Source organism: Microcaecilia unicolor, chromosome 14 (genome assembly GCF_901765095.1).
Source record: "Microcaecilia unicolor chromosome 14, aMicUni1.1, whole genome shotgun sequence".
NCBI lineage: Eukaryota > Metazoa > Chordata > Amphibia > Gymnophiona > Siphonopidae > Microcaecilia > Microcaecilia unicolor.
The window spans coordinates 54,491,307-54,506,883 of NC_044044.1; the positions used below are offsets into that span (position 1 = coordinate 54,491,307).

Below are 15,577 nucleotides of genomic sequence, written 5' to 3' on the forward strand. Positions count from 1 at the left end.
CAAAGCCTTTGACATGTTTCTACATAGACGACTAATAAATAAACTGAGTGTCCTTGGTATGGGCCCTAAAGTGACTGACTGGTTTAAGAACAGGTTGAGTGTAAGGCAACAGAGGGTAATGGTAAATGGAGCTCAATCTGAGGAAAAGGATGTTACCAGTGGTATGCTGCAAGGTTTTTGGTTCTTGAGCCAGTTTAAGGGGTGAAGAACTTTTGTGCATGAAAAATGAGCTTGACGGGTGTGATCATATGTAGAAAAGGCGGCAACGAAATCTAGAAGGATACTTGGGTACATAGCGAAAGAAATGGCCAGTAGAAAAAAGGAGGTGATGATGACCCTGTATAAGACCCTGATGAGGCCTCATTTAGAATATTGTGTACAATTCTGGACACCAAACCTTCAAAAAGATATAAACAGGATGGAGTTGGTCCAGAGGGTGGCTACCAAAATGGTCACTGGTCTTCGTCATAAAATGTATGGAGACAGACTTAAAGATCTCAATATGTATACTTGGAAGAAAGGCAGGAGAGGGGAAATATGATAGAGCCATTTAAATATTTACACAGTATAAATGCACAGGAAGTGAGTCTCTTTCAACTGACAGGAAGTTCTAGAACAAGGGGGCATAGAATAAAGGTGAAAGAGGATAGACTCAGAAGTAACATAAGAAAATATTTACGAACATAAGCATTGACTTACTGGGACAAACCAAAGGTCCATCAAGCCCAGCATCCTGTTTTCAACAGTGGCCAAAAGATCCCTGAACGGTAAAACAGATTTTATGCTGCTTATCCTAGAAATAAGCAGTGGATTTTCCAAAGTCCATCTCAATAATGGCTTATGGACTTTTTGTTTAGGAAATTATCCAAACCTTTTTTAAACCCTGCTAAGCTACCCTAACTGCTTTTACCACATTCTCTGGCAACAAATTCCAGAGTTTAATTACTGGGAAAGGGTGGTGAATTTGTGGAACGGCATCCCAGTGAAAGTGATGGAAATGAAAACAGTATCTGAATTCAAGGGAGCTTGGACAAGTACATAAGATCTGTAAGACAGTGATAGGGAGAGTAGATGGCATGGATGCGCAGACTGGATAGGCCACATGTTTTTTTATCTGCCTACATTTTTCTCTGTTTCTATACATCACTCCCTCATTTTTTAACTTCACTCTTTCTTGGTTTCATCTGTACTCTCTCCCAGTTTTCTCCATCCTCCTCTCTCCCAGAATCCCTTCCCTTTAGTCATCCATTTTTCATTCCCTTTGCTTCTCTTTTCTCCTTCATCCTCATCTTTCTACCCTTGTCAACTTCTCTTTAAGTTTCAAGTTTATTAGGGGCTTTCTATCCCGTCAGATGAACCATCTAGGCAGTTTATAATCTAAAATAAGCAGGAAATACAACAGTTTATTGGTTTCTCAACCTCCCTCTCTTTGCTCTTCTCAGTGAATAGCCATAACAGCTTTGTTTAAAAGAATAAAAGTCACCTTTCAACGTGTCTGAGTGTTATCAATTTTCCCAGAAGCATTTTGGGAATAATCTGGTATCAAGTAAATATGCCACATCCTGAACTGTGTGTACAGTAACTTCCTGGAAGAGTCAAGAGCAAAAATGATGCACAGCTATAACTGGGCCAGCAGTACCAGAAGAAGTTGAGAGGAGAGGAAAGGGACAGATATACCCACTAGGCAATAACAGGGTCTGTGATAGCACTAGCAGGGAGATGGAGGGAAGGAAGAGACACACATAACACCTGTAAGGCCTGCAATAGCAGGAAGATGGAGGGAAGGGAAGAGAAGAGAAGAGAAGAGAGAGACACACATAGCACTTGTAAGGCCTGCAATAACAAGAGGCCATAGGGAGCAAAGAGATAGACATGCACACACAGGCTTAGTAATAATAGGTGGATAAAAAGGAGTTACACCCAGTTATAAGAGGGTCTGCAATACCAAGATGGATGGAGGGGAGAGAGGGTGAGACATACACTGCTATAGTACTATCAACAATACTAGGAAATGGAGGATCTCCTATATCACAGTCTTCAATACCAGGAGAGGTCAGTGGATAGAACACACACACGTACAGTCAGGTGGGTGTGGTTGGAAAGAGAGGAAGGCACAGCAAGAGCATGGCCTGGGACACCTAGGTGGAAGTGAGTGGGGACACATACAACAATAACAGGGCCTGTGATATGGGAGTTCCAGGAACCCATTCCAGACCTGTACAATGAACATGTCCGGGAGCCTTTGTCCGTAATTACTAAGTCATCAAAGGTGGGTGAAGACAGTCCTGGTTTTACCCTCACCTTGTCTGTGGCAGTGGGTCTCAACTTGAGTACAGAACTGGCCTGGGATTCGAAGGACCAAGATCCAGAAATCCTGGCAACTTAAAGTTCCTTCTTTTCTTACAAAAATTGGAACTACAAGTCTGTGGACCAAGGATTCTTAACCAAGCCTGATGGGTTTTCATATCCACAATGAATATGCAAGAGGTACTATTTGCATACAATAGAAGCACCACATGAAAAACTCTCTCATGCATATTTATTTTGGATATCCTGAAATCTCGACTGACTAGGTGCGTCCTGAGGACTGCTGAATATTGGCAGTACATGGGTAATGCCTGGCAGGGTATGAGTAGTCAGATATTCAGCTCTGGTTCCTGGTTAGAGGCTGACACTGAATATCTGAGTCTAATTCAGCCAATGGCAGTCAGCATTTATAGAAATATTGACTGCCACTGGCTAAATATTGTCCCTCAGTCCCCCGATATTCAAAACCATTTAGCCAGCTAGGAATGGCAGGCTATCCAGCGATATTGAGCGGGAGATAGCTGGATATCTCCCACTGAATATTGCCAGTTAGCGGCTAGCTCGGTCACTGGCTATGTTGCACAACATAGCTGGCTAGCACAAATATTCATTGGCTGACCAGTTAAGTATGGTGGCCATATCTGGCTGCGTGAATGCCAGGCCTATCATTGGCCAATTCAAAATTAACCAGTCAGCGCTGAATATCGATTTGGCAAGTTAAGTTTGAACTGTCCAAAAATAAACAGGATATTCAATGCTGGTCACTGGAAATAGCCTGACATTGAATATCCAAGCTCAGCGCCGACCACGGAAGTTAGCTGGGCTAACTCCCGTGGTCTGAATATTGGGCCCCAGGTCTTTAACCCAGGTATAAGTTTGGCAAATGGAGTTCCACCCCTGGGGTATAGAGGAATGGAATTCCATGATGATGGTACCAAGTAGAAAAGAAGATGAATGACCCAAAATTTCCAAATGTATTATGCCAGGAGGTGGAAGAGAGAGCGAATTATCACTTTGAGGTTGAAAAGATCTACTAGGAATATAGGGAATCAGAAGATTTGATAAGTAAGTGGGTTGGCCAGAGTAAAGTACTCCATATGTCAAAATAAAATTTGAAATTTTGACTCAGTCTAATTCATAGATGAAAGGTATGCAAATATAGTTAATTGAAACCAGACTGGTTCATGATCTTATGGCATAACTTTGGGTATAATTTTAGATTTAGGAAAGGAAAGGCCATCTCAATTACAGCCAGGAAACTAAGGAGGGGGGAAGTTATCAACATGGGCTACTATTAAGTTGGGTTATTTTTACCATAAGTCACTTTTTTATTTTACCTTGCTTAAAATAACTTCACTTATAGTACAATAACCTGATTTAACAGTAGCCCAAGTTGATAACTCCCACCCCTCTGAATGTGGTATGTTTGTATTGTGAGCATTTAAGGTGGTACACTGATCTGGGGGAAGGATCTTATACATTGTGGAGGCAATGTTATAAATTGACGCCTATAGCTACATAACACTCCCATGTGCCACTGCCAAGAAAAAATGGGAGTTGTGGATGTGAAGTGTGCTAAGCGCCATTTTCTAAAGGTGAATGTAACTGGTTTGGCATGTAAATGGGGGGGGGATGCCAATAAATGGAGCATGGATGGGAATGCCTGTAACTAAGTTACCCGTGCTCTTATCACACTAATGCCCCAACAGTTATATCATGTCTATCGCAGACATTACATTTTTGGTACACCAATAGTGGCTTGCACTAGTATGTTCTAATGGAATCATGGCACCGTGTGCCAATCGGGCACCAAAATTAGCACACAACTTTACACAATCACCCCCTTTATAAAGCCATTATGAACTTACATTGCACTTCAATCGTCACCGAGGTGGATGAATGTCCATTGAGGTACTGCTGAGGTTCCACCCCGCACACAATCTCTACACCGTTATCCTTCTGAGTGACTACAAATTCGATCTGGCTTCTTACAGTGAAAGTTTTCTTAACTGGGTCCTCTATCACATCACTTTTTGCACCTGCGGAGAAGCATAGAAAAAAGTGGGGTGGAGAAAGAAATGAGAAAAGGGAGCATGAAGGCAAGAGAAATACACTTTGGGGCTGGGATGCAGAAGACATGGGTGGATGATAATTTTAAACAGAGAGCTCGATATTCAGCCAGCTACGATTAGTATTTTGCTGACTATTTCCAGTGTATCTAACGCCAAGTCATGTCTGGACTCCAGCACTGAATTTTTGGGGGTACACAGGAGTGGTGAAAACATAGCTGGTTAAGTGCAATATTCAGCACCTAACCAGATAAGCAAACTGCATAAAGATAGACTGACTGAATTTGGTGTGGTCCTAGTTATACCTAGGCTGGCTAAGTGCTGAATATTAGCACTTAACCAGCCCCCCTCTGGAACACCCCCAAATGAGATGGTTTTAAGTTACAAGAAACAAAAAGGAGGAAAAATTCCAAACCTCATGAGTGCAAATAAAGCAAACAGCCAAGGGTGAAGGAACGCTGTGAGTCTGATGCCGGGTATTCACCGCTCGACATATCTTAGTCTAATGTGTGCTATAGCTGCAGCAGTCTTTATTGTTACACATTTGTTTCAGTGATTAACCAGATAAGGCTTCTGACGAAGGCACGTCTGCCGAAACACAGCCGTGTACCAGATAAGGCTTCTGACGAAGGCATGTCTGCCGAAACACAGTCGTGTCGAGCCTTTTCACAATTAGTTACATCATTTCAGAAGCAATAAAGACCTGACTATCTGGATTAACTTTGGTTTCCTCTTAATTTGTTCCCTCACCTTTGGCTGTTTGGTTTTAAGTTAGGTACTAACCAGACATTTTCAGCAACACTATCCAATTAAGTGCTGGACAGACAATTTCAACAGCCAGAAGCCTTTTCTGGCTGTTTAAACCAAGGAGTGGAGGAGTGGCCTGGTGGTTAGAGCACCGGTCTTGCAATCCAGAGGTGACCAGTTCAAATCCCACTGCTGCTCCTTCTGGTCTTGAACAAGTCACTTAACCTTCCATTGCCTCAGGTAAAACTTAGATTGTGAGCCCTCTTGGGACAGAGAAATATCCAGTGTACCTAAATGTAACTCACCTTGAGCTACTACTGAAAAAGGTGTGAGCAAAATCTAAATAAATAAATCAATGGCAGCCCTACCATTAAACCATCTGAGGCAGGAGCCTCAGGTGGCACTCTTCAGGAGGAACAGCAGTCTCCCCTTCCCTCCTCAACCCTCTTCCTCACATTATTTGTTTGCATTACTAGCAGCAGCAATTCCCATAGGCTGCCCTGCTGCAGGTAATGGTCTCTTCTCCCTACTGTGGCCCACCTCTTGATATAACTTCCTGTTTCCTCAGAGGTGGGACGCAGTACAGCGAAGAAGCCGGTGCCAGCGGCACTGTAGCATGGCAGCCTATGGGAATTGCTGCCGCCTTTTTGAAAAGAAAAAAAATGTGGAGAAGAGAGTTGAGGAGGGAAAGGGGGAGATGCCAGATTGGGCATGGGTGGCATCTCACCCCTTGCCTTGGGCAGCAGATTGCCTTGGGCCACTGCTCGTTTAAATCATTTTAAATATCAAGCCCAGAGAGTCTAAACTAAAAAGGAAAAAAAAGGTGCCTTACTTATGTCTGTTTTATAAAATTTTTCACACAATATCTGAAGGAGGTAAGCACACAAGCACTCTTCCAAGCAAACACCTCACTACTTTTCCAAACAAAATGACTATTATAAATAGAACAGGACCCTCACATTCAAGGTATAATGAAACTATGCTTTATGTCTATTAAAGAACCGCCTGGGTCATAATCATTGGTCCTGAAATTTTTTATTTCCAAAACAATTTTTATCTTTCTAATTGAGTCCACAACAATTTTTCATTATAATATGAATAATTCTACGCAAATTTTCAAAAAGCATCAGATACAAAAATCAAATGTAGCTAAATACTTAGCTTTATGCTGCTGTCTGTCTCTTCCAACTCCAAAGGGTAATAAAGGACTCAATTCTATAAATAGTGCCGAAAAATCAGCGCCGAAAAAAGTGCTAAGTGCTATTCTATGAACAGCGCTCAAAATTACGCACTATTTATAGAATAGCGCTAAGCGCCAGGAACCGCAAATACATTTAGGCATGACCATTTACACCCATGAAACCTTGGTGTAAATCCCCATACCTAAATTAGGCGTGTATCCTTGGCCATGCCCCCTTTTCTGATCCATGTGTAAAAGTTTCATTACGCATCTGGGTTTGGAAATTTCTGCAGTTAGCTTTTAATGCCAATTAGCACCGGTAATTGATTGTTAGGGCCAAATTATTGGCACTAATTGACTCTAATTAATATACGCACACACCCAAATTTGCGCAGGCAACTTAAAGTGCCATTTATAGAATTCGGGGGAAATGCTCATGTGGCAGTGACCTCCAAAAATAGCATTAAGTTATCAACACAATCATATTTCGAGCACTGCCCTGCATCAGGGTAAATCAATCTTCGGTGTTTTTCAGTCATTCTTAAATCAAGAATAATTGGGCAGAAGGAATTAAGAATGATTGAAGAAACACAGATCGACCAACACTGCGGAGAGCACTGCTTGAAACACGATTGTGTTAATGACTTAATACTAGTTTTGGAGGCTACCGCCATGCCAGCATTTTATTTCCCTTTGGAGTTGAAAGGTCATGGGAAAGGAGGCAATGTTCTTCTGTGGATTAAGAAATGGTTACTGGACAGAAAACAGAGGGTAGGGTTAAATGGCCATTTTTCTCAATGGAGGAGGGTGAATAGTGGAGTGCCACAGGGATCCGTACTGGGACCGGTGCTATTTTATAAATGATCTGAAAATTGAAATAACAAGTGAGGTGATTGAATTGGCAGATGACACAAAACTATTCAAAGCTGTGGAGTGTGAAAAATTGCAGGAAGACCTTAGGAAACTGGAAGACCGGGCATCCAAATGGCAGATGAAATTTAATGCAAAGTGATGCACATTGGAAAAATAATCCAAATCATAGTTCTCTGATGCTAGAGTCCACTTTAGGAGTCAGGACGACATAAAGCATAGTTCATTATACCTTGAATATGAGGATCTCATTCTACCTATAATAGTCATTTTGTTTGAAAAGCAGCAAGGTATTTGTTTTAAAGAGTATTTTATAATATCAGCTCCCAGAAACTGCTCTGATGACAGAAATTCTAATGCACAAATTTACACCTCTGAAGGTGGTAACATGGAGGGGCATAATCAAACAGCGCCGGCCAAAATCGATGACCAGACATCTTTGGGGCCGGTGACGTAAGCGGGCGGAGCCAAGTGTATTTTTGAAATACGCTTGGCGCCGGCCAAATCGCTCGCCGGGTTTATATGATGAGATGGCCGGCTTCGTTTTTCAGCCATAATGGAAACCGGGCCCGGCCATCTCAAACCCGGCGAAATACAAGGCATTTGGCCATGGGAGGAGCCAGCATTTGTAGTGCACTGGCCCCCCTCACACCAACCGGGCACCCTAGGTGGCACTTAAAAAAAAATAGCTTCCAGGTGCATAGCACCCTTACCTTGTGTGCTGAGCCCCCCAAATCCCCTCCAAAACCCACTCGCCACAACTCTACACCATTACCATAGCCCTAAGGGGTGAAGGGGGGCACCTACATGTGGGTACAGTGGGTTTGGGTTTTTTTTTTGAAGGCTCTACATTAACCACCACAAGAGGAACAGGTAGGGGGGGATGGGCCTGGGTCCACCTGCCTGAAGTGCACTGCAACCACTAAAAACTGCTCCAGGGACCTGCATACTGCTGTCAAGGAACTGGGTATGACATTTCAGGCTGGCATAGAGGCTGGCAAAAAAAAAAATTATTTATTTTTTTTTTTGGTGGGAGGGGGTTGGTGACCACTGGGGGAGTAAGGGGAGGTGATCCCCGCTTCCCTCCGGTGGTCATCTGGTCAGTTGGGGCACTTTTTCCAAACTTGGTCCTAAAAATAAATGGACCAAGTCCGGCCGGCGAAATGCTCGTTTGAGCCGGCCTCTTTTTTTCCATTATAAGGCGAAGCCGGCCATCTCGTACCCCCGCCCCGCCTTTGCTACCCTACCAACATGCCCCCTTGAAGGTTGGCCGGCGCCGCGATGAAACAGCAGTTGAAGCCGGCCAGAATCGGCTTTCGATAATACCGATTTGGCCGGGATCGGGATATCATCGGCGATCTTCCGATTTCTGTCAGAAGATCGCCGGCGATCCCTTTTGAAAATAAGCCTGATAGTAACATAGTAAATGACTGCAGATAAAGACCTGTATGGTCCATCCAGTCTGCCCAACAAGACAAACTCATTTTACATGGTATGTGATACTTTATATGTATACCTGTTTGATTTGTCCTTGCCATTCTCAGGCACAGACCATAGAAGACTGCCCAGCACTGTTCTTGTACTAAAAGTTCTGAAGCTAACATCGAAGCCTCTTAAAATTTACACTCCAGCCCATCTATATCTATTCAGTCACAATAAGGGCACAGACCGTAAAAGTCTGCCCAGCACTGATTTTGCTTCCCAATTACCGGTGTTGCCACCCAATCTCCGCTAAGATTCCATGGATCCATTCCTTCTAATCAGGATTCCTTTGTGTTTATTACTACTACTACTACTACTTGACATTTCTAAAGCGCTACTAGGGTTACGCAGCGCTGTACAATTTAACATAGAAGGACAGTCCCTGCTCAAAGGAGCTTACAATCTAAAGGACAAATGTACAGTCAGTCAAATATCCCATGCATGTTTGAATTCCATTACCGTTTTCACATCCACCACCTCCCGCGGGAGGGCATTCCATGTATCCACCACCTTTCCCGTAAAAAAATACTTCCTGACAATACTCCTGAGTCTGCCACCCTTCATCCTCAATTTATGTTCTCTAGTTCTACCGTTTTTCCGTCTCCGGAAAAGGTTTGTTTGCAGAGTAATATCTTTCAAATATCTGGAAAAATCTTCGTGTGTTTATAACGATATGCAACCTTTTTAGCAAGTATAAGGTTGTGTAATTTTGTAAAGGCCCTTTTTTGCATGTAAAACAGGTTCTGCAGTGGAAAATCCTTTAGAAAATTAGCTTTTTTTATAGAGGAAACCTGAGCAACAAGGCAGATCCAGGGGTGTAACAGGGTAGACGAAAGAGACACATTTTGCAGCACTAGTACCGTACCTTCCAGCTTCTCTGGCCCCTTATACCAGCTGAGTTGAGCAGCGGGCTTGCTCCCAAATGTTTTGCAGATCAGCTTGACTTTCTCATTTTCCTTGAATGGACCATTATATCCAATGATTTCAGGTTTCTGCGGGACTCCTGCAGAGGGGGAGATAAGAGGAGACACAGCTACCAAAGCTAGAGGGCAAGAATATACGGGACACAGAAAATAGACACATGGCTCCCCTGCATGGGGCCGAACATGCACTCCCAGAGCCCTGAAGCACAATCAGCATCAGGCCTTTTACAACCTGCTTCAGTAGGTCCTTGGTTACCCTGCATCCTGAATATTCTCCTAGGTAATCCCCAGTTCCTTCTATCCCACAAAGCTTACAGTCTAAGTCTGAGCACAGTGGGTTGAATGATCCACTAACAGTCATACACTAGGAGAAAGAGGTCTGACTGCGGCCTAGCTGTAATTACAGGAATTCCCCTATCAGTTAATTTGCAGTAGCACTATCAGAATAGTGAGGCTGAAAATCCATCTAACTGTTGCGGCAATATATGGATAGTGCTGGGATGGAGTTAAGGTGAAATGAGGAATCTACGCTGAACTAGACAGATAGTGTCAACATTCAGTCAGTATCTACACAGCTGTGTGGTTTAATTTAGGTTGGATAAAACAATAAGGCCAGCAGTGTACAATATCCAACATGGAAATTTTTGAAAAGCAGCAGACCGGTCATATAAGGCTGTAAACTTTATTCACTACATATGCTCCTGGGTATTACACATGCATGCTTGATATGGCCATATTTGGCCTAAGGGGCTGCATCAGGGGCAAAAGATTACCAACTGATGCTTAATTTAGGCTTCACCAAACTGATATTTGCAGCAATAATGACCTAGGCTTCAGTGGCAGCCCTACCATTAGGCCATCTGAGGCGGGGCCTCAGGCGGCATCTTTCCCCCTTCCTTCCTCAACTGCCCTCCACAGCCTACCTTCTTTTTTGTTTTTCAAAAGTCAGCAGCAGCAGCGATCCCCATACTCTGCCGTGTCACCAGCACCTCCTCTGTACTGAGGTTCACCTCTCTGACATAACTTCCTGTTTCCTCGGAGATAGGCTGCAGTGCAGAGGAGACGCCGATGCCGGTGGCACAGCAGTATATGGGGATCACTGCTGCCTCTGACCTTTAAAAACAACAAAAACAAAAAAGAAGGTAGGCTTGGGAGGGGGGAGAGATGCTAGACCACGACTGGGGGGGGAGCAAGGAGTTGGCCAGGGTGGGGGGCAATGCTGTGGGGTCAGGGTGCCATTTCATCCTCAGGCAGCACACTTCTGCTGGGCTTCAACATAAATACCCAGAGCATATGTAGTGAATAAAGTTTACAGACGACACAGAAAGGGGTGGAAAAACGAACAACTCCAAGAGATCAAACAGAATACAAGGATAAGATGCTCCAAAACACAAACTTTATTCAGACCCTACACGGTCCGTGTTTCGGCTTTTAAAAAAGCCTTCCTCAGGGGTCGAACAGTGAGTGCAACAGGTCCGAATTGAAATTTCAATTTGGACCTGTTGGTGCAAGACAATATATCTTTCTACATTTCGAGACATCAATTTATGTGCTCCTCTTTCAATCAGTATATTACTGTGCACTCACTGATTGACCCCTGAGGAAGGCTTTTTTAAAAGCCGAAACGCGGACCGTGTAGGGTCTGATTAAAGTTTGTGTTTTGGAGCATCTTATCCTGGTATTCTGTTTGATCTCTTGGAGTTGTTCTTTTTTCCACCCCTTTCTGTGTCGTTGGACTTTTGTGGAAATTGTGAACCCCATTTTGTTTTGCGGATGAATAAAGTTTACAGTCATATAGGACTGGTCTGCTCCCTTTTTAAAATTCTCCACATGGATTCATTTAGGACAGGAAAAAGCTGTCCTAAATTAAAACTGCTTAGCTATATATATATACCCCCAGGATTCTATACATCATACCGAAATCTGTGCGCGCAGCTGAATTAACAAGCCCTTAACTAGCAAAAATTGGGCACTAACAACTAACTACTGTAGTTAATTGGCTTTGATTGCTGCGCGCTATTCTATAAAGATCCACACTCAACTTTTATAGCACACATCTGAAAAGGGGGCGTGGCTAGGGGGTGGTGTGTCAGAGGTGTTACCAAAAGTTGCATGAGGAATTATAGAATTAGGTCGATCTGAATCTAAGTTAGGCACGGATCCCCCCCCCCCCCCCCACCCACCTAAACACGATTTATACAATCACATTTAGCGCTAATGTTTTGGGTGTGGAAATGTAAGCACTTTCTACTGAATTCCTTTCATAGGGGGCAGCTGTATAATTGGGTGTCAGAAATTAGGCACTGGATTTATGCAGGCTGACCACTATTCTGTAAAAATACAAATGTGTGTGTTTTTATAGAATTCTAATGTAAGCCGGCAGAATTGTGTGCACATTAGGCACGCCCATTATACCAAGTCAATGGTAGGTGTGCATGCGTGTGCCTAAGGGCAGCACTTAAGTGCATAAATTACATAAAGTGCATTTCTCCCTCCCTCCCCCCAGGTGAACAGGGGTCGCTTAAGTCATCTTTCCCCCCCCACCCCCCTGGAACCTTTTAAGTCCTTTATTTCTTTGCTGACAGTGAACAGCGACTTGTGCTAGCCCCAAGTTTTTACTCTAACATAACTTCCTGGTTCCACAAACAGGATGTTGTGTCAGAGGGTAGGCTCAGGGCTGGCACAAGCAGAGGGTGTGAGTCACTGCTCACTGCTGGCAAAGAACTGAAGGCTTTAAAAGGTACTGGGGGGTTGGGGAAGAGGAGTGAAGAGACCCCCAATTGTCTGGTGGGGAGGAGAGGGAGAGATGCCAGGAGTCTTCAGTTCGCAAGGCTTGGGGATCCCTGCCAGCCATATCACAGCTGTGCTGCTGCTGGGTGGGCCTGAGTTCAAAGTGGGTGGGACTGTGACCACCCGGGCCCACCTATGACTACGCCACTGAAGACATGCTCATGCTCTGCTCATTTGTACATCTCCCTTGCATTTATGCACTAAGGGCCAGATTCTAAATCCACACGGTAAACATTTCTGCCTGTGTATTCTACAAGCGGCGCCTAGATTTAGGCACGGTATATAGAATACATTTAGTTGATATCCCAGTGCTTAAAACTGCATGCCTCCATTTACACCAATGAAAACGTGGCGTAAATCCTTGCACATAGATTTACATGCACTGAACCATATTCTATAATTACGTGCATAAATTTGGGAATGCCCATTTCCCTGCACATAGCCACACCCCTTTTGAACTGCGTGCATTAGAATTTAGGTGCAGTTCATTACAGAATACGCTTAACGAGTTGTGTGGATAAATTCTAATTATTGCCAATTAGTGCTCAATATTGCTTGTTAAATGATGTTATCAATGCGGATTAGCTTATTAAGCCAATTAAGTTACACATGCTGTTATAGAATACGCCTGGATTTTGGCGCAGATCTCTAGGCATGCTATATAGAATCTGGCGTTGGGCATATGTTATAGGTTGTACTTCCTAGTGTTCTAAATGCGTGCATCAATAGGCCTAACTTTAGGGCAGCTCTAGAACAGGACACATAGGCGTCTACATTCTTTTAGAGTAGTGGTTCTCAACCTATCTTTTGTTGTGACACACATGACAAAAAATCCCAAACCAAACAAACCTAAATGTTTCATTGTCGTCAAAATGACGCAAGGGAAATATAAAATACTAGGAAAAAATGCCCGTTTCTGAGCGGAATGAAACGGGCGCTAGCAAGGGGCCCCCTCCCTCCGTCCCTCAAAGCTACTTGCCTTGTTCGCTGTGGGCCGTTTCGGCCCTCGAGTGTCAATAGCTCCGCCCTCGACGTCATGACGCGTCATGACGCGTCATGACGTTTTGACGCGAGGGCGGTGCAGACACTCCAGGGCACACCGGATATCTCGGGCGCCTCAACTTCCGTGGAGGCTTCAGAACGTTGGGGTTGCCTTTTATATATATAGATTCTTAAGCAAAATTTGTTTTATAAACTGTTTTTATTTTTTTATCAAAGAAGTTTTAATTTTAATTTACTTTATCAGCTTTGTGATAAGGGGTTGAATGGTAGGCAAGGTCACACTAAACTTCAACATCAAGAAATTTTTACCCCTTCTAGAATCTACACAGAGCGTAGAGCTAGGATGTTTCTTCTTACAGCTTGTCATACAAAACAAATCTATATTTTAGGTGTGGGCAAGTAACGCGTTAATGACGCTATTAAAGCTCCTTTTACAAAGTGGCACTACTGATTAACAGCATGCTGAATGCAAAGAAGCTCAATCAATTCCCATGGGCTTCTTCGGATTCAATGCAGGCTAATCGGTAGCGCCACTTTGTAAAAGGAGCCCTTAATATGTTAATATTTTAATGCATACTGTGCTTTTTAATTCCGCTTGATTTTTTTAAATGCTGACCCCCCTCCCCCCCCCACACACACTTTTACCTTTACAGCAGGACTCGGGCTCGGTTTCAGGATTTTTCTCCTTCCTTAATGCTGTCTCAAACTCCTTGTCTCCCCCAGCATGTCCAGGCTCTGCAGATACTTGAGCCGTGCAGTACAGGAAGTTGGGGAGATCTCTCTGTTTCAAGTCCCATGAGACTTCCCCAACTTCCTGCACCGCACATCTCAAGTATCCGCAGATCCCAGCCATGCGGGGGGGAGACAAGGAGTTTGAGGCATTGCCGAGGAAAGAGAAAACAATCCCGAGCCCACACTTTGCTGTAAGGGTAAACACTGGAGGAGGGGGAATAAAACAAACTGGGGGGAGAGGCTGGGGAAGGGGGGCATGAGAGAAACTGGATGAAGGTTGGGAAGGGGAGCAAAATGCATGCTGTGATTAAGTGCGATTAATTAAGCAATTAAAATAAAAAATATTGCATGATTCATCATGATTAATTGTTGCTCACTCGTAATATACTTACATTTATCCAGTGTTTTTTCTAGCAAAAAAGGTGCCGGTACTCAAATGCCAGGCCACCCTTCAGGGGTGGGGTGATCATTGAGGGACCCACCCCACAATAGCCAGGCCCCCTGCAACCAGTCACAGAATCTATGACAAGGCAGAATTGGTGTGTAGAGCCTGAGCTCTTCCGTTTTAATGAAAGAGCTCAGGCTGTACACACCAATTCTGCCTTGAAGGGGTACTTGGGGGTACTGAATACCGGCACCTTTTCTGTTGTCTGCATTTATCACCTCAGTAACAGCATCACAGAATTCCTCCACTGCTGATACTGTGGAGTAACATAAAATCCTGCAAAACCCAGAAACTAGGTAGAAAATAGAACCTATGAACATCAAACCTGCAACATTTCATTTGGGGCTGATGACAGCAGTTCTCACTGGGGGTAGTGGGGAAGCACGGACCATTTATGGGGATTTCAAGTACAATACCTGACTGGATCTCTGCTCTCTCCAGCTTTCAAGCACAGATAGTTGTTAAGGAACGTACAGGCTTGCTGTCTAGGACAAATTTTTGGTGACACACTGGTTGAGAACCACTGCTTTACAGAATATTTGCCTAACCGGGTGACTATTTAGGTAAAGGCACTTACACCAGCCATAGAGCTTGTTACCCACTTAGAGTTGTCTAAGTGCTGCAGTTACCCACATGACTTACATAAGTTTTAGCTCCGCCTTGCAAATATCAGCTATGTAAATTAAGTTTGCATTCACAGAATAGTGCTTAGGCACACATAAACACATAAATACCATTATTCTACACATTTACTTGAGCAATGGCTATAAATGTTAGCATCTACGTTATAGAATGTCCTCATAGTGGCTGAATATTCCTGTTATACATATATTGAGGGCCACCACCTACCACTGTTCCCTCTAAGCTGAGCAGGAGTCCTCCACCTACAGCCCTGCCACTTGGGGGTGCTGTTTCATTATTACATTTTCAATAGCAAGGGACAGACAAGTTCTGCAGGACTCCGGAACCTGCCCGTCTCTAGACATTGAAAACTCAATATTGAAGCACCACCCCCCACTGGCAGCAATGC

At 43.8% G+C, this 15,577-nt stretch overlaps 1 protein-coding gene across 9 annotated transcripts in view; it reads right to left on the minus strand.

Moving 5' to 3' along the window:
• CADM3 (cell adhesion molecule 3) overlaps positions 1–15,577 on the minus strand; it is a 656,955-nt gene that overhangs the window by 74,358 nt on the left and 567,020 nt on the right. For all 9 annotated transcript variants that reach the window (XM_030187819.1, XM_030187818.1, XM_030187817.1 and 6 more), the window contains 2 exons: positions 9,521–9,658; positions 4,176–4,346 (listed from right to left, as the gene is read on the minus strand). In XM_030187819.1, coding sequence (XP_030043679.1) covers positions 4,176–4,346; positions 9,521–9,658 — 309 coding nt within the window. The remainder of the gene's footprint in view (positions 1–4,175; positions 4,347–9,520; positions 9,659–15,577) is intronic.